The following is a 24,062-nucleotide window of genomic DNA, read 5'->3' on the forward strand; positions in this document are numbered from 1 at the left end:
ATGTTAAAGAAATTAAACTCTGCCTTGGACCTCCACAAACACGGTAAGCGTGCGCGTGATTTTTTGAGGCATTTGTATTTTTATTTTAGTCTAACTTTCTATATTTTGGGGGCGTTTTAATTTTAATAAAACAATTATTCCAATTGCGCTTGTTGAATATGAGATGATTATAGCCAACGAGGCGCATACCATTTCTTAATTATAACATAGCGTTAGCGAAGCGCGCGTTCTGATTGGCTAATACGCTAGATCCATTTGCCCGTGGGTTGCACGCTGACGTCAGTTTGTTTATTTGTGGTTTCTCTCGGCAATTTTTTTTTTTCATCGATGTAAAACATAATTCCTATTTTTCTTCTCCTAAAATATGGGGGGGGGGGGGGGGGAAATAATAATTCTTCCGGAGATGAGGAACATTATTCCTGTGAGCTATCAAATTTCGAGCTTAAGAAATTTGCGAATTTAAGCGTGCGGAAGTTGAATCAGGTGGTTGAACATAGGCACTCCGCACTCAGACACGGACCAAGAAAGAGAAAACAACAAACTGGTCTGTATCAACCTTTCGAGGTTAGTAATGCATCGCGGGAGTTTTAGAGAGAATTTTCTAGCGATTTGACGACAGTAAAATTAAGCACAAGCTTGTTAAACTTTTCTGGTATCGAAAGCTATTTTAAATGCTTTCGGCGAACAAAACTTGAACATGAGAGCTTTAACAGATCTGTGCTTGTCTAACACACGAAATCCTTCTGTTCCAAAAACGTTAAGGGTAATAGTTTTTCTGAGCTTTAATAAAGGAAATTTTATCAAATATAGGTAGCCTCTGATAAATTATTTCAGTTTCCGGGTTTTAGTCTTGCTCGAACGCTGGTCGCTCGATAGTGAATTGAACTCTTGAAGAAACAGCCGCTCGAAGGAAAGACTGCATCGTGCACAAATATAAGATTACATTTCTAACATTTTACTTTAGGACTCAGCCTTCTGTTCATTTTAGCTTATTAGAGCTTATTTGTGTTGTAAAAGCCATTCATGTGTTCAAGTTCAGCCTTAGACGCGCACTCATCAAATTTAAAACAAGTGGAAAGGAAAACGTAACCCACAAACCTGCTATTTTGATGTGTCGCTTTGTCAGATTTTTGAATGAACATTTTAGCGCGGTTTATCGCGCTTTTGACCTCATGTAAGCCGCACGAGATTCAATATATACTATCTCAAAAGTCTCAATGTTATAAAAGATTGAGAATGGTAAACGTGCAGATAACCGAAATACAGATATCAGTAGCATCCTAGTTACATGTTATATAGGTAAGACACTAAATTACCTTTTCGTTGTTTCTTTCGCCAAGATAAGAAACATACACCAAGAATGAGCAACGCAGCAGACAATACGGCTACTAACGAGGCAAGAATTATCACTACTGAGGAGCAGTTATCTTTGTTATAAGCCTGCTTCCCTCCTTCCGGGTCTCTGGCAGGATCTAATAAGTGACAAAAGTTGCTTAGAATTGTTTTGTAAGGAGGTTTAAAGCAAGTAGAGCAGTTTTAATCGACTGTCGCAAAACCAGAACCTAATTAAGTCATTACTTAGGCCCTTAACAAAGAAAACAGACAATCTAGTGAGCAAATCAGTACTCGAAGCAAATACATATAGTTAACATGAAGCGCGGGTAAATGTGTGCGAGGGATTTAGATTGGTTTTGGTTTTACTTCTGACTGGATGAGAAAGTAGAGAAGAAATGCAAAACCACATCAAGTGCGAATACTTTCTACATTCAGTTAAGCGAAAACCACTTTGTAGATTCAACCTTGTGCGTGGATTGATCGAAGGTAATTGAGCTTAGACGACACGTACCTTAGATAGGTTTGTACAAAGTGCTATTTGTAACAAAGAAAAACTTTTATATGAAAATCGATGACACAGTGTACATTGGAAACAATGTTTCTAAAACACTGCTCAAGGCTCTGCCACTTACCTCGTAGTGTGTACACGATAGCTCTACAGGCACGAAATAGGGAAGCAAATGTAAACCTTATAAAACGTTGAACATTACCTTGCGTAGGTGAAACTGTCCTTTGTGTAGTGGAAGCGATAGCCTTTGGCGATTGTACCAGATCATGACGCAGGCAGACTCCTTGGCAGTTATCTATTGAAGAAAATTTCAGTGCAGTTGAACTTTCCATAACAAATGAATGTAGTTGGGGACCTTATTTAATTAAGTGATTGCTTATATGAGGTGTCCCACATACAGCCGTAGTTTATATCGTTTTGTAAGAGGTAACCATCCTGATGAGACGTTGCTATTTAGGGAGTCAGTGTTACACTGTATAAGTTTATAGGCCCAAGTTTAAACAGAGTTCTCATGCACTGATTAGTGATTACAACTGCAATGATATACATTACATCCTTATTTCAAAGATTACCCTCTAGCTAGCCACCAGACTCTAGAAATAACAGTAACGAATCGAATTCCCGGAGTGTCCGGGATTCGAAGTGATTGACGCCTGAAGGTGTGATGGTAAATGAAAAGAGTGCACTGGGCTGGGGTCCCGGGGCATACTACAAGAAAAATTGGGTGGGGGTGCGCGGCCCGCTTCCCAAAACCCTCACCCCATTTATGACCAAATCTGCGATTTTCCCTTTATGAAACCAAAAACTTCTGAATATTTTAGTGGGAAAATCACAAGGTTTTCATGCCGTTTTGACAGGTTTTTCATGGTTTAATTCATGGAGTTCCCTGATTGAAAAAATCCCGTGAAAAAAAGCATGGAAAAAGCATTTCAACATGAAACTTGTATGATGATTTCCCTTTAACCATATGTCTAATGTCCATTAAGTGAACTGACTGGCATCTTTGTTCAGTAACCAACAGACACAGCATAACGAACTTAAGAGTGAGTAGTTGCAAGTTCAGTTTCTTGGCAGGAATCCAAGTTTTTAGCAAGTCCAAAACTTTTCTTACATCCCATATTGCGCGATATCTTGGAAGAGGAGGTGCTTTAATAAAAATTTATCAATGGGTGTTCACCCACTGTATAAGGACTGTGAGACAAATCTACTGCTGCAGATAAGGCAGATCTGGCAGTGTTTATTGCTGAGTAGCTACTACCACTGTCATACAAGTTTGTCAAAAATTCAAGAACCTTGGCTACTGTTGACTACACCTTAGCTACCCATTAAATTTTATTTGGGTTCATATTTCTGACTTTTCATGGCCATGAGCACATTTTCATGATCCATTAAAGGCAGGTCTGGTCAGTTTCTAACTTCAATGACAACTTCATGGGCCACGAAATCTAGTAGTATATGTTTCATGACCCATTAAATTTAACTTTGATTTATTCATGAATTTTCATGGCCATGAAAACAGATTTTAATGATCTATTAATTTCAGTTCTGGATCATGCAGTGACGACATTTCATGGCCATGAAAATGTTTTTCATGAACCATCAAAGAATTTTAACCAAAAAATCAATGGATTTCAATCAGGCCTTGAAAATAGGAAATTGCAATATTCACGGCCTTGAAAAAAGATTCATGGGTCTTTCATGAATATTTCATGGCATTTTTATGGAATTAAATTGGTAGTAGTGGATCGATCCCGTCCACATTTATGACCTAAAAAAGTAGCTTCTTCTAAACAACATACCCAGTTAAAGACAAAAACCATACCCTGTTTATAATCAAAACGACTGAAAACCCTACCATTTGGGGCCTTGCATACCTATAAAGCCCATATAAGGGAGAAAACACTCCTCCACGGGGGTTGGGTAAGGAGCGGAAGAGGGTGAGAAGGAAAGCATAACATAAACTGACTTGATATAGCCTTTATGGAATTCACGTCATATTTATACCTGTTATTTCCTCACATATCCATCCTCTAGAAGTGTTTCCCATGATGTTCTTAAACGATCCCTTAAATCCAGGTGGCCTCTGTTTGGCCATCAGAGTGTAACTGTCATTGTCATTAGGCGTATTATCCTGCCATTTGTCCATAGTTAGTGCTTTTCCACTGATCCAAGTCCATTTCCCAGTTGTTAAGCTTTTATACAAACCAATGTGCCATTCATTATATTTTCCACTCTTTCGAGTTTGAATCTCCATAGTTAAAAATTTCCACTCTCGCTCTGTTTCTATAACCACTAACTCCTTGTTGATTAATTTACAAGAGGCCATTGCTATTGGCCACGACATTAACAAGTCATTTTCAAAGGTGTAGCAAGAGCAGCGTTTATCTCCACGTGAAGCTCCTAGCAAAAAAAAAAAAAAGAAAAAAAAGAAAAGAAAGAAAAAAGAAAAGAATGGCAGAACACATTAGAAAATGGATGAACGGACAAAGACAGCACTAGGATAAGGTGATATGGATGTAATTAAGTTTCCTTTTGTTGCATTCCTTCGTTAGAGAGATGAAGAAGCGTATACCATTTCTACTACATGTAGCAGAGGCGGCCAAAACAGAATACAACGTACAACAGCAATAACAACATCGACAGCGAATACTGTAACGCCATCTTTAGCACGGTGACTGACGATTTCCTGAGCGCGAGGGTTAACAATCAAGCGGAGGATGCGCGAACAGGATGATAACCTAACAGGGGATTAATTCTAGTTTTTCGTTTGATCATTTGCGAGCAAAAACTAAAGAAGAATGAAACAAAAACCTCAATCAGGAACGACGAAAACATATTTGATCATACTTCTTGCTCTAGTTAGTGAAAATCGCATTACAGGAGTCTAGTTAAACAGTTTTGGATTATTTAGCGAAAGCAAAACCACAGTTTATTACTTTATTGCATTCCAAAGTCAATGCAAAAACGTTATATAAGGCGTGTTTTGTAACCTGAGAATAGCCAATAAAGATTGCACGATCGGTATATAATCCCGCCATATCCTGAGTATTATGCTTTGATGAATAGATAATGAAAAAGAAGTAGCGCCGCGAGTTTTTTCTTGAGGTTATTGCTAAGGTACTAATGCCAAACCGAATTAATTAGCTCTTATTAACCGAGCAGGAGGTCTGTATGGGAGAATCTTGACCGAGGTCGTCAGTACAGACCGAACGCAGTGAGGTCTGACTTCAGCTCTGACTACACACGACCGAGGTCAAGACTCTCCATTACAGACCGACTAAGCTAGTTTAATAAGATGTTTATTATATGGCAAACAAGAACAATTTAATTCGTTTAATGTAACTATAATAATAATAATAATAATAATAATAATAATAATGACGACCATGATCATGACGAGCATGACCATGACCTGTTTGCGCTTTAAAGTGCTATTTGAAATAAACAGAAGAAAACTTAAAAGCAAATGAGACAATGTTCAAACAAGAACAATTTAATTCGCTTAATGTAACTATAATAATAATAATAATAATAATAACAACAGCAACAACAACAACAACTATAAATAAAAGAGGAGTGTTTATTGTGACAGAAACTAGAGCTAAGCTTTACAAATTGCTATAATAGTTACATAATTTGATGTCTGTTAAACCTGTAAAACATGTTTCCGTATCTAATCATGATATCAGCTAATACTAATACTACTATCATCATCATAACATTAATTAACATATTCCATACAAATTGGTATATACAAGGTAATAGTAATAATAATAATAATAATAATAATAATAATAATAATGACGATCATGACCATGACGACCATGACCATGACCTGTTTGCGCTTTAAAGTGCTATTTGAAATAAACAGAAGAAAACTTAAAAGCAAATGAGACAATGTTCCAAACAATGCTACGGAAATATCCTGCTGTACAGCCTCTGCTTCTTTCCATATGTATTATAGCTCTACAGGCTCGAAAAGAGAACAAAAAGTATACCTGATGAGATGGTGCTAGCGGTAGCCATTGGCGACGTTGTGGTCGTTTGTACCGGATTATTAAGCATGCAGACTCCTTGGCAGTTATGTGTTGAAGAAATTTTCAGTACAGTTTACCTTTCCATAACAAATGCATGTACGACTTTTTTTTTCAATAAGAATATATTTTATAAGATTATCGAGGCTGAAATTTAGGAATATTTTAAGAAAAATACAATATACAAAATACAATACAAAATTCTGTTTTTAACTAAACCGTATAAAACTCTTCCGTTCTCTTGATCTGATCGGCAAAACTAGAAGAACAACAAGCTCAGCACTAGTCTCATGTACGATGCTAGTACCATTTCTGCAACAGCTGAGTTATGTGTGTCATATTAGGCTTTAAAGAACGTACTCTGGCTCCAAAATTATTTCAACGTAATCAGTGTCATGATAGTATTCCTTTATCTTATCTAAGATTTTTCATAAGAATATCTTCAGCCTAAAGTGGGCAGAAAAATAGGAAAATTCAGCCTGGGCCAGGAAAACATTATTACAACGGAAAATAAGAGTGTTGCTTAGGAGCCTTATTTAAGCGATTATTCTCTCTAGTTTCCCTCTACCATAGTATTTATCATTATAAACACTAACGTTACCTGTCTAACCATTCCGATCAGAGGTCCAAGCTATTTTGAGAGTAGTATAAGTTCTATTGTATAAATTAATAAAGGTATCGATATCATTTACGGCCAGGACCACAAGTAAGTATGTATACTAAGTGTTCAATGGGCCATTTTTACAGTTGTCTGTTCCTTTGAATGGCAGCGAGGCTGCATGTGACCTTGTATTGATAAAGACTTCACTGCCTTTGTTGTGTAAATCAAGTTGTTCTTATGCTAACTAGTTGGCATTTAAATGAGAAAAGCAGAGAGGTCTGCATCAAAGCAAGGTCGCCTCCAGCCTCCCTTACATTCATAGGCCAGGTAAGTAAGCACACAACTGTAAAATGAATGGCCTATTATGGCAGGAAAGAAAAGACAGCGGAGCGGAGCTGACTCGTGTGACAGCAGATCAAAATGAACGTGCAAAATTGTATCAGGAAATTTCTGCATGATAACAGTGGTAACAATTTTCCACCTCTTCCTTAAACCTCCCAATCGCCAGATAATTCAGAATGCGACCAATCTCAGGGACTCACAAGTATAAGCAGGCCGAATCAGTGGGACTGAGGATTTAAAACAGGCCTCTTTTAAACCATGCATCCTGCGTAAGCTTTTAAATTATCTGTTCCTTGGTCTCCAAGCATGCACTAATTAGACTGCCTGAAAAAGCTTTGAAGATGCTTTCAATGCTTCTTATCCTTTCCTACTCAACTTATTTCACATCTTACATGGACAAGCAAAACGCCCACGGACAAACAAAACGCGCAACGCAATGGTTATTAACAGCTTTAAAGAAATGTAGATTCTCTGCATGCTCAGTATGTTCAGCCTCTAGTTTAAAACAAAGGCTCGATATAGCCTTTATGGAATTCACAAATGTTTGAACCTGTTACTTCTACACATTCCCTGTCGTGTCTCGTTAGTAATCGTCCGGCATTGTTCGCGTCACGGACGGTGTCCTCTCGGTTTGTCACAGTGCTCGATTGAAAGGGAAAGGAGGAAGGGAGGGGCGGGGGAAGAGGAGTTACAGGGGAAGGAGGAGCAATGAGATGGGGCTTAATTGCTGGAGGTGGAGGATATAGACCTATTCACACAGTATTTAACTCTGTTTCTTCCTCACATATCCATTCTCCGTTAATGTTTCCCTTGATGCTGCTAAACGATCCCTTAAATTCTTGCGGCCATTCCTGGGCCATTAGGGCGTAGTAATCACTGTTATGAGGCTTGCCATCGTGTCATTTGTCTAAATAGTTACTGCTTTTCCATTGACCCGTACTTGTCAGTATTCGAGTGTGGTTTGTGTCTGTGTGCCGTGTCTCACCAGTATTCGACGTGTGTTTGTCGATTTGTCACGGTGTTTAATTAAGAGGAGGCAGAGGAGGAAGACGGAGGGGGGGAGGGTGGGGTGGGTGGATGTGGAAGGGGGAGGAGATCAATTAGATGGGCTTGATTGCTTGAAGTAGAGAATATAGACCCATTCACATACCTGTTTTTTCCTTACAAATCCATCCTTGGTAAATGTTTCCCTTGATGCTGCTAAACGATCCCTTAACTCCATCTGAAGATTCCTTGGCCATCACAGTGTAAAAATCACTGTCTTGAGGCTTATCCTTCTGCCATCTGTTTATAGTTACGTTTTTGCCGTTGATCCAAGTCCACTTTTTAGTTGTCAAGTTTCTGTACAAACCGATGTGCCATTCAATTTCGTTGCCACTATTCCATTTTTGAATCTCTTTATTTATAAATTCCCACTCTCGCTCTGTTTCCATAACCACCAGATGCTTATTATTAAATTTACAACTGTCCTCTGCCAGTGGCCACTGCATTGGCGTGTCGTTTTCAAAGGTGTAGCAAGAGCAACGTTTATCTCCATCTGAAATTCATAGAAAAAGGAATGAAAGAACATACAAGCTTGATTGGAAAATGAATCAACCGACAAAGACTGGGATACTGGGGTAATGTGGTTATTGTTAAATTTACAAGAGCTCACTGCTTGTAGCAACGACATTGACGTGTCATTTTCATAGGTGTAGCAAGAGCAACTCTACTTTCTATGAAAACTTCCGTTTTAAAAAGATAATAATTACTGAAAAAAAAAAAGACATACAGAATTGTTATCAACAAGTTGATTCACATTACTCAGCGTACGCAGAATTTAAGTTCCACGTTTTCCTGTTACCCCCGAACATATTGCCGTTGCCTCTCAGTATATTCATTTTATAGTTTTTCTGTCAACATTTTTTTGGGGGTGCCCATAGGCTTAAGGGCCACGGGGGCGGGAGGGGGCAGCAGCCCCCTTCCCCCACCCCCCGCCAAGTTTCAGAAATTTTTGAAATTTTTCGGCCAAAACGCTAATGATTCGGGCAAAAGCACTCGGGAGAAAGGTAGCCAAGACCAGGCTTGTAGGTTACTTTCTCTGACGTTTGTTAAGGAGTTAAGGTCAAATGATATAAGGATCCAGGTATTCTGTTTTGGAAAAGCCACATATTGTTTAAACCTATTTCCATCAACAAAACAATGACAAAAAACTCAAAGAAAATTAAGACCAAGACTTTTGTTTTTTTGATGGTTGAACTTTTTTCTTGAACTTTCCGTACGAGGAAGAATTAAATGTTTCTTTTATAAGTTTCTGATTTTACGTGGCTATCGATCAAGGTTAATAGAGTATGCGTAACTTTTCTTGTAATGATAACAGTTTCATTAGACGTGAGAATTGTAACGTTTTTGTTTTTACTGCGATTTGAGTGCGTTTGAAGAACACTTTCGGGCACTGTGTAATTTTTTTCGGGCAATAAGGTCCCCCCGCTCCCGTGCCCCTACGCCTATGGGGGTGGCTTTCATGAATTTGGTTTCGCTGTGCGGAAGTCGATGGATACGTTGATGAGTCGCATGTCCCTGCGAGCAATCTAGCGTTTACCATAATGACTATACACTACGCCTGCGTATGGGAGTGGATTATGTTTTTCCTTTGCTTGAAATTCCATTTCGAGGCCGCCAAAAGTTAATTATAACTGTGTTAACTTACTGTAGAGACAGTGCTCCACTCCATGTGATGATGTTTTGTACTGAGTGTTTGAAGCCCGAGCAAGAAAACACTCGAGATATTCACAAGTCGATATAACATCTGTCAAGATTTATGTCGGGTTCCAATGAACATACCTTTTGTCTTGACGACGTTAAGGCTAAGACGATTAAGATCTCATAATCGATCCAAAAAACAAAAAAAGCATGAGGCATGAACGCAAGGGGAAATCAGTTCATTGCTAGTGGAAGTAAGGATCATCACATCGAAGATAAGTTAGACGATTAAAAAAATGTTGAAAACAATCGTTTTAAGTATATGTGGAATGTCCAAGACTTACCCTCTTGATTGCAACCATCGACAGGAGACTCACAAATATACCCAGGGATTATTCTGGAATGTCTTGTACAATCCAAATCATTATACTTGCCATAATCTCTCCTATAATCCTTGTACATACTTGCAAAATCCCCAAAACCATTCGGTTCCTCTGTAGCCCAAGGAAGCTCTTTCTGAATAGTGCTCTTGTTGCTTAACCATCTCCACTGTCTAGACCGATGGTCTTTTCTCAAACCGATAAAATACTCGTCAGTTATTGTCAACTTTAAAATAGTGTTTTTCAAGAACATTCACTCCGCGTAACTTTCAATAGAGACAAGATCACCCAGTCCAGTCTTCTTGCACAATTGTCTGCTTTGCTCCCAATTTAGGCGGAAAGAGTTCACGTGAAACGTGTAATTGGAACAGCCACCTTTGAACCATTTAAAGGTCTCACCTATGTAACAAAAAATTACGATCAAAGATGAAAAGTAATTCATTATAAGCATTCCAACCAGGGGAGGAACTCCCATAATGGTTTATAGGTGGAGGCTCCGCCAGAAAGGGGTACCTTTTATGGGCTTCAGGTATGTGAAAGGGTAGAGAAATCTGTATTTTAGGTATTCAAAAGGGACTTTAATCCAAATATTTCGAAGACAGAATCGTCTTACGGCAGTATCATTTAATTCATTAAGCATTACCTCGTTAACTACATTTCAAGGGTTTAGAAAAGAGATGCGATGTTCCTAAGAAGGTAAGAGAAAGTGGTACCTTTTTCAGTAGAAGGTATACGAAAGGCATACCTTTTCTGTCATAATGGTATATAAAAGGTTAAAGGGTTGGACCTCGGGGCGGAGCCAGGCCGCATAATACTTTACAGAGTAACCCCCACCCTCCTTCCCCCTTTCTGGATATAAAACATTCAATTAACCGTGGTCAGAACTTATTCATGTTTTTATTTTCCTGATCAACGACGGTGAAAAGCAGGACACCTTATAATCTCAAGGACACTAAAGGGTATATCCTTCGCCCAAACATGTATCCTGATCAATTATGTCACTGCAAGAAATCTAGCATTTCCTGTGCAAACATCATTGGCACAATTTATACACAATGTATAACGATTACACTCTATGCTTACGTATGGCAAAGTAGGGAAATGGGTTAAATGTTTTACCCTGTGCAAGAAATAATAATACCTTCAAATAATATTTAAAAAGATACTCGATGCTCACTTCCGTAATCCTCTCCCGATCGAGGATGTCAATTGTCAATTGTAATTGTGTTAAACTGCAGAGAAAGTACTACACGAGATGTTTTACGTTGAGTGTTTGAAGTTCGTACAATCATCAATAAATCGGACTAACGAAAACAAAGTCGTTAGATTTAAAGATCCTTTTAAAAACGACCCACGTGAGAAACGTTGCGTTACACATCGCTTGCGAGCTGAAGGCTGGGCACGTCACGAATTGGTCACGCTAGTTGTGAAAGACAGTGTTAAAACCAAAGGGAATTACAACAAATGTTCGTGATCTGCCGATCGCTGCCACCATTTCAAAAACATATGAGATGATAAAATGATAATTGAACGTAAAACGAGTCTATAGGTGGGGGTCTCAGCTTACAAGCTGACTCGCAAAAACGTAAAATACATCTATCAATGCGATATTCGTTTCAATTCCTTGTCAAAACAAGTTCGCGTGTAAATCGCGTGAAACTTTCCTGAAAAGTTAATTTGATAATGTATGAAATGATTTGTATTCAAGGTAAATAGGTAATCAAACATGTTATGTGTTTAATAACTCGTTATTACAAGTTTTGAGCGCGGAATTGTGGGTCCTTGCATGACAATTGGCTTCAAAATGGAGTGATTCCATGGTTGTAATCGTATACTTGAGTTAACAACGAGCAGTTCTTCGCCACACTTACCCACGCCTAACTGGAATATTTGAATCGCCACTATGATCCAAACGGGCAGCATCGCCAAATTCATCGTCTTCATCGCCATTGAAACCGATAAACATTAGCCTGCGTAGCAAGCGTCTCCGTGGAGTTTAGGAGCAAAGAAAGACCGAGGTACCGAGGAACGGGATTTTCAGTGTTTTGCCTGCGCGGAAAATGGGGCGAGAGCCAAAAAAAGAAAGATGAGGGTGGGGAAGGGGAAGGAAGTAAACGCTTGCAGACAAGCCCCGTTCGCTGGCGAACGGGGCTCGTGTTTGGCTGAGCTAGTCGAACTTCTGAGAGCCCGAGCTTGTTTACAAAAAGCTTCAACTTTTCTCGTAACCTGAGTATACCCCGCGAGTAATAAAAGCCTGATACTCAGGCTACTTTTCTCGCCGAACGAGGATTTAGTCGTGAGCCTCGATCGACAGTACGATAGAAATACTGTAGTACAGTGCCGACGCTTTGGTATTTCAAAGCCTGCACATTTTTGCAGAAGCAAGTGCGACACAGCATTAACATCACTTTCTTGAATGCCACATGTGCCAAGGACAAGATAATGACGACGGGACAGAAAATGCGCACTACTGTGTGGGAAAACCCAGTGATTTCGTCTAGGTTGTTACATAGCAACATATTTTCGTAGGTACTCTCTGCCATTTCATTAGAAGCATTTTTGTTGACAGTATTTAGAGCCTCTGGGTACAATCACGAATGATTAATTTTGTTATAGTGTTAACTGCGGCGTGCCAGTTATTGTTACATATTTGCCTTACCAATGCAAACATTTAGTCTTCTCGTCGAGGGGAATTCTTACGAGCACATTTCCAGATTTGGTTTTATAAACAAGGCCGCCTAGGGGAAGATTATCTATATTCAAATACTGGTCAAGATTATCGTCATTTTCCTTCTCAGACGTTTTAAGCCTCTCTTGACTAAATTCCAAAGTTTTCCGAGAAGACTTTCCGTTGTTTGTTTTTGTCACAGGCGATAAGACTCGAACCGATTTGTGCATCTGGCGTTTCCAGCAGACGCTTCTTTACTGGAGTTGACTTTATAGGAGTTGACGTACTAATTTTGCCTTGTATCGATTCCTGGACGAATGAATACAGTGATCCAAGACTTCGAATCTTGCGAGCAGAAAGATTACAAACGCGACTTGAACAACGACGCAACTTCCGGTCCAATGAGGTGTGCATGGCGATATGGTGGATAAGGGCCTGTTCGCCCTACGCGAAATTTTGTTTGATTTGCCAAAAAATCTGTCAACACGCAGCCATTTCGAGTGCGAACGATTTCATAAACCAACCAAAATTTTTGCAAGCGCAACGAAACTTCAAAGATTCCGTAGACTAGCTTTGGAGGCTGTAAAAATTTTGTCAGGCGAGAAAATCCTTTGTTCCTTGACATCCATCCGTCATTGGGTCATCAAATTTCGCAACATATGGATTACGAAGCGAACGTGACCGTATGACTTCCCGCCATTTTAATTGAGCTAGATGGATCCGCACGGATCACATAAGTTTGTCGCGACATTTACTCCTAGAAGGTTACTGAGGTCACACGTTTGAGACAAAAAATATATGATACTATTCTCATAATAATTATTATGTTATCGGTCCAAACGGCTGCAAAGCACTTTCTCATCGTCAAAGCACCATTGGGGGATAATTCGTCCCCCATCTGACCGGAAAGCTATTGTCTTGGGTCAATGAGGCGTAGGCCGTTGATAGTTAAAACCCATTTAAACAACGCCATGGGGGCTTGAACCTTGATTTTCGCTTAAAGCAGGCATCTTGTTACCGCAACACGGCACTATTAACTTATTCAAAATAAGCTGTGTCACGAAATGTACAGACGATTTACACTTTTAAGCGAAAAAATAAATAATACACTCTTGTTATTGGTTATATATCAATCTGATCAAAGGTCAGATCTCAAACAGACCAGACAAGGAAAAAATTGTATTCTCAGCAACCAGGATATAAACTTATCCACCAACGAAAATAAGAACGAAATAAATATATTCTTCTATAGATTGCGCGGAAATAACTTGCGATGAGATAGCCTGCGAGCAGGCTTACCCTCGAGTCACGCGCGCGAGCGGCGAAGAGCAAAGCGATCAAGCGGGAAGGAGTCTGGTAAAGAGGCGCCAAGAAAGTGAGCCTGCATTGATGTCTGTAATTTGTTCATTTCTGCTTCACCCGAGCGAAGTCAAACACCATTGATCGAAAAGCAGAAAAGGCGAGAAAACTGTCAATCTATTATATTTGATGAGAAGTGATTAGATCCCCGCGGAGTCGGTAATTTACCGCACGTTTTCACAATAAAAGTTTAATCGTCCCCTTTTGCAGTCAGAAGAAGAGTTGAGTGCGGGTATTACTGTAGTCTACGAGTAGTCCCTCTTTCGCTTAGTCCGTCGTGCGTGACGCGAAAGAAAACCGCGAGAAATAAATAGCCGCGCGAAATCCCGGTGGCGAGGAGCGCGCGAAAGGAGGGACTACCGCCTAAGCCCAAGAGTTTGAATTATGCGTTGTTCTCACAACGCAAAAATATGATTGGCTTATGTTAGGAGCGTTGACAACGTGTTGCCAACATTCGAGATACGTATGACGTCTTGCAGAAATGTTTTGGAACCGGAGCAAATCCCCGGGGGGGGGGGGGTACTTGGGCCAATCTTTGTTGGGTATGTGCCGCTGGCCTCTCAGAACCCCTACCCCATTATAGTCATATTCTATGGCCATTTATAGACCCCATCTTAGTCAAACCGCGGTGATAAACATGGAACCAAAACGCATGTTAAACAAAGTTAATTTCCTTGACGTTTCGTATGTACAACATACATCTTCAGAAGTGACCGTTAACTAGATTACAATCGAAATTTAAACGGAAAGAGAAAGAAAAAGACTGGTATCTAATAATATGTAACAAGACTAATAGTTAATAACAAACAGATGAGTGAAAAAAAAAAAATTACCATAATAATAATAACAATACAAAATGCTAGTCAAGAAAAAGTTTTTCACTGCCAACGTTTTCATTCAAGGCTGGCTTTAAATCACGAATTAACAATGTTTCCTTAATTTTACAATGTATATCTGACCTACCAGTTGCTAAGATATCAAAATTGTCCCATTTAATATTATGACCCGTGGAAGTAACGTGATCCGCAATGGCTGAGGTGTGACCACTTTTAGCAAGGGCCTTAAAATGTTCAGTTTTTCTATCGTGTAGTCGACGCTTTGTTTTTCCTATATAAAAATCATCACAGTCCCAGCAGCTTGCCTTGTAAACCACCTTAGACATCTGAGAACGGCTGAACCTGTCCTTGTACGGGAAAAAAGATTTGATTCGGCGGGTGTTTCGGAAAATTATTTTAACGTTAAAACAACCATAAAACTTATAGATACAAGATTTAAGTTGCTGGGTAATTACTTTACTTTGGAACCCTAAAAATGGTAAAACAATGAAGATTTCTCTCTTGGGAACTGTAGTGATAGGGTCTTTAGGTTTGTTTTGATGTCTATTCACTACATCGTTCATGTTGTACGTGATGATACCACGGGGATAACCATTGCGTGACAATAGCTTCCTGAGATCATCCAAGGCAGACTGTAATGATGAAGACGATGAACAGATGCGAAGACAACGATAAGTAAGGGTGTGGATGAGGTTTATCTTGTACTTGCGAGGTGTGAAGGAGTCCCATTTCGTGTAAAGGCCAGTGAAAGTTTTCTTACGGTAAATGGATGTTGAGAATGAATTGTTATGGCGTTTGACAAGAACATCAAGGAATGGAAGTTCGCGATCCTGTTCAAATTCAATGGTAAATTTGATGTTGACATGTCGGTCGTTGAGACAAGAGAGATATTTACCAGCAGCGTCCTTATTGTCAAATAAGGTGAAGGTGTCGTCAACGTATCTGAACCAAATGGTAGGACGAGCACTGTTATTCATCACCCACTTCTCCTCAAAATGACACATAAAAATATTGGCCAAGACAGGACCCAAAGGGGAGCCTATGGCAACACCATCAATTTGATCAAAAAACTGGCCATCAAACACAAAATGGCTTTTCTTATGTTTGACGGCCAGTTTTTTACCCATGGCAACACCATGGCAGCTTTTTGGCAGTTTTTTGCCCATGGCAACACCATCAATTTGATCAAAAAGCTGGCCGTCAAACACAAAATGGCTTTTCTTATGTTTGACGGCCAGTTATTTACCCATGGTAACACCATGGCAGGTTTTTGGCAGTTTTTTGCCCATGGCAACACCATCAATTTGATCAAAAAACTGGCCGTCAAACACAAAATGGCTTTTCTTTTTTTTACCATTGAATTTGAACAGGATCGCGAACTTCCATTCCTTGATGTTCTTGTCAAACGCCATAACAATTCATTCTCAACATCCATTTACCGTAAGAAAACTTTCACTGGCCTTTACACGAAATGGGACTCCTTCACACCTCGCAAGTACAAGATAAACCTCATCCGCACCCTTACTTATCGTTGTCTTCGCATCTGTTCATCGTCTTCATCATTACAGTCTGCCTTGGATGATCTCAGGAAGCTATTGTCACGCAATGGTTATCCCCGTGGTATCATCACGTACAACATGAACGATGTAGTGAATAGACATCAAAACAAACCTAAAGACCCTATCACTACAGTTCCCAAGAGAGAAATCTTCATTGTTTTACCATTTTTAGGGTTCCAAAGTAAAGTAATTACCCAGCAACTTAAATCTTGTATCTATAAGTTTTATGGTTGTTTTAACGTTAAAATAATTTTCCGAAACACCCGCCGAATCAAATCTTTTTTCCCGTACAAGGACAGGTTCAGCCGTTCTCAGATGTCTAAGGTGGTTTACAAGGCAAGCTGCTGGGACTGTGATGATTTTTATATAGGAAAAACAAAGCGTCGACTACACGATAGAAAAACTGAACATTTTAAGGCCCTTGCTAAAAGCGGTCACACCTCAGCCATTGCGGATCACGTTACTTCCACGGGTCATAATATTAAATGGGACAATTTTGATATCTTAGCAACTGGTAGGTCAGATATACATTGTAAAATTAAGGAAACATTGTTAATTCGTGATTTAAAGCCAGCCTTGAATGAAAACGTTGGCAGTGAAAAACTTTTTCTTGACTAGCATTTTGTATTGTTATTATTATTATGGTAATTTTTTTTTTTTTTCCACTCATCTGTTTGTTATTAACTACTAGTCTTGTTACATATTATTAGATACCAGTCTTTTTCTTTCTCTTCGCGTTTAAATTTCAATTGCAATCTAGTTAACGGTCACTTCTGAAGATGTATGTTGTACATACGAAACGTCAAGGAAATTAACTTTGTTTAACATGCGTTTTGGTTCCATGTTTATCACCGCGGTTTGTGTTTTGTTTCTTCTAAAACTACGATGGCCAAGGAAAAAGAGTTTTTTGAAGGTTTCTTGTAAGTGCAACGGACACGACTTTGGACTTCATGTGATCTAAAACGTTGTTTGACAAGGATGGATTGACTTCTAATATTACCAGATACTTTTATTTATTAGAATTATGGATCGGAGCGTGTCGCATATACTTAGTGTGGCAAACATACTAGTATTCAAATTTAAAGCTCAAATTATACCGTTAACGTGCCCAATTTCCGAACTGTATTAAGCTAGAATATCATTCAGCGAATTTGAGGCGATTCTAGTAAATATATTGTCTTGAACCACAGTTTCCTCGGTCTCATAGTTCTTAAATTCTCAGTAAAGTGTAGTCATAGCAATTGCTGTTGTCATTGTTGTTGTTCTTTTTCCAGCTAGACTTTCGTGACCACAATATTCCCTTACTACTTAACTTTGACTTTTTCCCAAATCCCGCGCGTTTTAGGGCTCCATCCAGAGTGGGATCTGGATCTAAGATTATCGCAGGAAGAAAGAGCAGATTAGCTACAATACCGGGGTACATACATAAAAAACCAAATTTGTGATAATAAAAACTATATAGAATATGATATAAGTAACAAATTAAATTCAAAAAAGATCTTTACCGTTTATTGTGATGTTGAAGCAAGCGTCGGCGTCCCGGCGTCAGTAGTTGTGAAGATATTTAATTCAAACAACAACAACAAAAACAACAACAACAATAAAAACAATGTAAAAAACATTAATAAAAGATCAACATGCCAAGAAGTATTGCTAAAATATGCAATAATGCAAGTGTCTTAGAGAATGAGAGTATAAAGCTTACTAACTTAACTAGCAAAAGAATAGCGTAAATAAAGAACCCTTTGAGTCCCAAATTTTCGCCAAAAAAATATCGTTGTTACCGTTTAGTCATGTTTTTAGGCCACCATGACGCTAAATAAGCCTAGGATTGGCTAAGAAAGCTTTCTCTTTTCTTTCTTTCTTTCTTTCTTTTTTTTTTTTTTTTTTTTTTATCAAAAGGAGAGATTTTTCGAAGATTACGTACAAAATTGACCAATATTTCAATTTTGTGCATGCGCATAAGCCAAAATTTGGAGTGTTTTTGGTCATTACCCGTTGTCAATTTTGTTTGTTGCCCCTTTCCTTTTTTTTTCTCGGTCCTTGTACTCTGGCTACCTTTTGCGTTGCGTGTTCTTTCTGGCTGCCGTGAAAAGTAGGATGTTTATCACGGGCGAAGCCTGGAAATGGACCTTGATCATCATAGGCATAGTGGACCATTTCACCACGGTTTTTGCACTAAAACTTATATGGTGGTTTTTCGATTTGCGACGTCGGAATGTCGTCGATATCTAAACCTGACCATTGTACGGAAAGGCCTAGCCCAGTTCTACTATCTGCTTATCAAGAATATCCGATGACAGCTAAATTGATGACGTCACAAGTGGTACAAAGAACACGACCATTAATTACGCGTATATGCGTAATTGGGACTTAATTAGGGTTAATGACCATTAATTAGTTACCGTTCAAAGCTATTTATATAACCTTCAAAGACGATTGGAAAGTAAAAACGGCCTTCATTATACAGATTATATCATCTGGGGCACATGACAATGGGCTAATTTGTCAAAATTCATCTGGGACCATCGTGACCACGAACCAACAAATAGCATTGCGAAAAAAATTTTTTTTTTTTTTCACAGCAGGTTTGTCTCAACCTGTACATCTCGGAAGATTTATTCGCAAAATTTACCACTCAGTCGACAACTGAATTAATCTCTTTTATACACACTAGACAGTTTTGCACCTGCAGAGCTGGCGGGTGGAATAGGTTGACCCAAATATTAAACAATTAACCCAATACAATTTTGACCAGGCAGCAACTACAGTCCACAGAAATCGGCTGGGAGAAGATCAGTATTTCAAAGAACAGAACCTGTGGGTAAAAGTAGGGATCACAAACTGTCTTCGGGACTTTCACTTAGTGTAACAAAAAGACTCTGTTTTATTAATTGTAAAGAGGTGGATGCTACTGTGGGAATTGCCTTGCCTTTTAAAGTTCCCACGTCAGACATACATGACGTAAAATACGATCAAGGTTATCAAAATAAGAATGGCCAGTAAGGTCAGAACGATTACAATCACTTTAAATTTGTGTTGTTTAAGGTAGTGACCTCTATGGGAGCATTCTGCATGTTCTTAAGAGGTGTTGCTGAAAACAAATTCACATTTCGGCTTCTCAAAATATTCTTAAATTTCGCATACATTCTTAAAAAGTATATTCTTATAGAAAAGAAAGAGTGTATCACGGGTTGGCCTAAAAAAAGCCTTCTGATTCCTTTCTATAAATACATGTAACAAGCTAGAGTTTAAGGATCAGCCACAAGACTATGAAGTCGCTTTAACTAAACAGAAAGTATCCTGTTTGCATGCAGGATCTATCATTTAGTACACAAGTTGTCTATGAATGGCGTCATTAATATAATATGGCAAGGAAAGAACACCTGCAAGGAGACGTTATAATTCCTACTATATACTATGCTCATTCTCCAACATTCGGCAATGTTGTAACATGAACTTCTAAAACCATTCTTCCATGTAATAAAAAAATGTAACATATCCTTTTTATCCAACCAACTGTCTATCTGCTAAGAGGTAATTAAACTCTGAAGTAATTATTAATAGCATCGCTTTTGTTTTAGGTGGAAGTGTTTCTGAAAATGTTTAAATTTCGAGATTTCTCAACATCGGCGCCAATTACACTGACTATGTCATTCAATTGTTTGTTTAGTTTCCTTGATTAAAGTAACCTAATTAAATTAATAACTACTTAATAACCGAGAGTGAGGTCGTTACGAGAAAATCTCAAACTGAGGCCTTGCCGTATTGACCGAGCGATAGCGAGGTCAATACGGTAGGCCGAGGTTTGAGATATTCCCGTAACGACTGAACGGTCGAGGTTATTAAGTTGTTTATTATATGGCTCATATATTAAAGAAAAGAAAAAAAAATATTCGAGCGGAAGTCGTCAATTTACATCCGGCGATGCGCGCGTTTACCGATTCATTCATCGTCTCAAACCCAGGGCAAAACTACACAGTCGGTGAACTTCACCACTGTATAAGTACGTATTCCGTTAAAAACACACATTTGTTTACAGGAAAAATGATTGTCACAGCCTCAAAAAGGTAGGTTAGTATCGTGGTGCAACAACTTGATGGAGGAGTTTTGCGACTTTTGTGGCGAAACGTCAACGCACATAGAAAAGACAGAAAGCGCTTCAACGTCGAAGCAAACGGTCTTTCGGGGAAAGAAAATACTAATGCTTCAGAACGCACCGCTCAGAATAACTCGATCTTCGCATTCGGTTTCGACAACATATCTTCGCCGTCTTCATTCCGGGATTTATGGATGAACTTTTCAAGCCTTGTAAACGTCTAAAACTTCTTGCAGTTATCCGAAGCACTGCTACCGACAGAAACCGCCCGATTGTTTACTGATCATCCTGGAAGCTGATTTACACTTGCGTGTGTTAAAGCGAGGGAATCTGTTTCATGAGAACTGTGACGGAGTTCAATATTTCGGTAAATTGTTGTGACTAAGATGATAACTTATATGTTTCTTCGTGGTGTTCTGCTCAGGATACATGACAGATCTGACGATGGTGTTTTTCACTTAGCGATTTTAGCTTTACTTAAGACTCGGCAAACTTTGATTGTTTTTCACTTGTAAGTCTGGTAAGTCAAAAACGACTTCTATATAAACTTTATTAAGGAAAAATCTCTAAAATTTCAGCTACTCGGAATTAAATTTACTTTCTCTTACTGCTCTTAATCGGCTTTCATCGTTTCAATGCGCGTGAATTTTCAGAGCCGGGCTCTTCCTAATTTGCATAATCCGTAATCGGCCCGTGGGCTTTACGGCTGCATAATGACCGCTCAGATCTCGCTCTTAGCCAATCAGAGCGTGCGTTATATCGGCCACAAGCCAAAGCCATATAATAAATTAAATTAATGTGTGACTGAAGTCATTAGCATCAATTGGCCATTAATATCTCTTAAGCATGATCACGAATTCCAGCAGAATCCAAGTACTCAAGGCAAGTATCGACTACTAATGTCATCACTTTCCCTCTTCATCTATCGAGTTATATATTCGCATAGTTTGCCGAACGTACATTGACGTATGTGGGTAGCTGATCATGATCTTCGTCATCGTGTTGCAGCAAAGGAGAAGCGGCCACAGAGGACTCATTGATACAGTCTCCTCCTTTGGATTTCACCAGAGATGCATATGAACTATCCCCTGGCAGCTGTGCATACAAAACACAAGAAATTAATTAATTGAAATTGAAATACAAGGAACAGCAACAGTGGTAACGTCGACAAGAAGGTTTTACTGTTAAGACGTCTATGCTTTTGTATCAAACCTTCAATTGAAATTACCATCATTGTACGAGGAGTCAACATGGCATATCCACACTCTTGACTCGAAGATTGGTCTGTTTCCCGCCTCTGATTTTTGGGTTTCATACCACCAGGTTCTGCTTCCGCAGACAACCCAAGCTCTCTTGCCGCATTTTCTGGGCTCAACGACGACCCGTCTTGATTATCAAGTTGGTTCCTGTTAGCAAAGAGATGAGCGAACGAAGTATAAAAAAACAAAACAAAACAAACATACGAGAAAATACAGAGTGCATAGACTGCTCTTACGCTGGTGGTGGCAGCATGCGTAATACTGGCGAAAAGTAACCTAAACCAATAAGGGGAAATTGTCTTAGATTGTCCTAAGGCGAGAACCAGTACCACAAAAACATCCAACGGCTTATGAAGGAACCCAAAAAGTCCCTCTTTACCCGGGCTTCCGTAGGAAAGTCCGAGTCATAAAATGTGAGCGTTTTGGTCGGCAAAAGGGGGGTCAATGTGCCAGGCGTGCCATGCATAGACCATGGAAACTTAGGACGAGAAACGCAACATTGCTCGCTTTTCGTGACAGAACGAGGTGTTTTGCGAAGAAAGTTTTAGTGAGAATCGCGCCTTATACTTTCCTCTCGCATACAAAGATGTCAATCGTTTTCAGAAAGGGTCGGTCCACGAATTATATTGCTTGAAAGCTAGCCAGCTCGAAACGTTTTCTTGAGATAACGCCTGAGCCGATCGCGATATGATTTCAAACTACGAAAACACTGACAAAAAATAGGTAGTCAATGACTGCATGTGGCTACTTCTGTTATTATTTACAACATAGCAGTAAAACAAATCATATTGCAGTAAACCAAGCTAAATACGAAAACGTTTTTGGACTGGTAGTTCTTTAAAAACATGCGGCTTGTTTCTTGCACTGCGCAAAATATGTCGATCTCCAAATTTGTAAAGATAAGACTTTCGGTAACTTGAATTAAATATCTTACCTCCAAGTTAGTTGGCTTTCTTGTAGGGTGCAGGAAAGAAAAAATAACGTGTGATTTTGGAGGCAGATTGTGAGGGAAAATTAAAATTTATACATGTATTGTGCGGGGAATTGTGCGAGATTATCGACGAACCAATGTTCTTGCCAAGTCCTAAGGAAAATCTGTATTGACGATAGTTTAGCCAAATTTATTTCACTAGTAGTTCAAATATATTTAGCAGTATTAGCAATCGCCAATTCTTTTAGAAAACTGTGTCTGACTGCTGAAGAAAATCATGTTGCGTGACATGAACAAGACGAGCATGAAACTAACATAAATAGAAAAACAGAATGCCGCATCTTCCCTTATAAATGAGTTCCTTTTTAAAAAAATACTCCTCCCTTGATTCAATAGAAATATGTAGCTTGAATATTTCTTCATAAACTCCGTTAAGGGTCGCAAATTCTCGGAAGTTATCCGCAAAAAACCACAACTTGAAAGTTTATGCAAATTATGTGCCATGCAATTTGCGCCTTGTTATGGGGCAGTTGTTTTCGCTAAAGAGTTTATCTGTTCGCTCTCCAAAGGAGATAAGACTCTTGAAAAGGGTTTAAGATCGCAACACGGCAAAGATGTTCAGTTGCACAATTTACTCGGATCAACACGACCAGTAAACGAACTTTGTACAATTTCTGCTATTATCTACAATCTAATCGCCATAAGTTGTAAAATATATATATATCTATATCTATATCTCTACCTCTAACGCTACCGCTACCGCTACTGCTACCTCTTCCTCTACCTCTACATCTACCTCTACCTCTACCTCTATCTCTATCTCTATCTCTATCTCTATCTCTATCTCTATCTCTATCTCTATCTCTATCTCTATCTCTATCTCTATCTCTATCTCTATCTCTATCTCTATCTCTATCTCTATCTCTATCTCTATCTCTATCTCTATCTCTATCTCTATCTCTATCTATATCTATATCTATGTATATATATGGAAAATTCTTTGCAAACAAGTTCTCCATAAGTGCGTAGACAGCTGTGCTTGATTCTTGAACCAAAATGGTTTAAACTCACAACTTGCGATTGGATTAGGAGCATACTCATTGAGGCAACTTGAATAGTAAATATCTAAGCGGAAATCTTTTGCTAAAATATCCTGATTCTTTAATTTGTTTTTATTGTATCTAATACGCGTTTTCGTTTTCGTTATGGGGCAGTTGTTTTCGCTAAAGAGTTTATCTGTTCGCTCTCCAAAGGAGATAAGACTCTTGAAAAGGGTTTAAGATCGCAACACGGCAAAGATGTTCAGTTGCACAATTTACTCGGATCAACACGACCAGTAAACGAACTTTGTACAATTTCTGCTATTATCTACAATCTAATCGCCATAAGTTGTAAAAAAAATATATATCTATATCTATATCTCTATCTCTATCTCTATCTCTATCGCTACCGCTACCGCTACCTCTACC

General features: G+C 38.9%; 1 protein-coding gene and 1 pseudogene across 7 annotated transcripts in view; both read right to left on the reverse strand.

The window, feature by feature from the left end:
* LOC145497757 (uncharacterized) overlaps positions 1 to 24,062 on the reverse strand; it is a 123,771-nt gene that overhangs the window by 83,095 nt on the left and 16,614 nt on the right. For 3 of the 6 annotated variants that reach the window (XR_014050716.1, XR_014050715.1, XM_081477608.1), the window contains exon 7: positions 21,632 to 21,809. The exons of 2 other annotated variants lie outside the window; for them this stretch is intronic. Coding sequence is in view for 2 of the 4 variants with exons in the window: in XM_081477608.1 (XP_081333734.1) it covers positions 21,632 to 21,809 (178 nt within the window). In the remaining 2 variants the exon portion in view is untranslated. Of the gene's footprint in view, positions 1 to 17,225; positions 21,499 to 21,631; positions 21,810 to 24,062 lie in introns of those variants that run through there. One more of the 6 variants, XM_081477606.1, reaches the window with a different exon arrangement.
* LOC145497759 (macrophage mannose receptor 1-like) lies at positions 1,134 to 12,988 on the reverse strand (annotated as a pseudogene). The gene is made up of 6 exons (XR_014050717.1): positions 11,754 to 12,988; positions 9,847 to 10,281; positions 7,971 to 8,357; positions 3,848 to 4,243; positions 2,046 to 2,138; positions 1,134 to 1,472 (listed from the first exon to the last, which is right to left on the reverse strand). The product of XR_014050717.1 is annotated as a macrophage mannose receptor 1-like (transcript).

Source organism: Orbicella franksi, chromosome 9 (assembly GCF_964199315.1).
Source record: "Orbicella franksi chromosome 9, jaOrbFran1.1, whole genome shotgun sequence".
Taxonomy (NCBI): domain Eukaryota; kingdom Metazoa; phylum Cnidaria; class Anthozoa; order Scleractinia; family Merulinidae; genus Orbicella; species Orbicella franksi.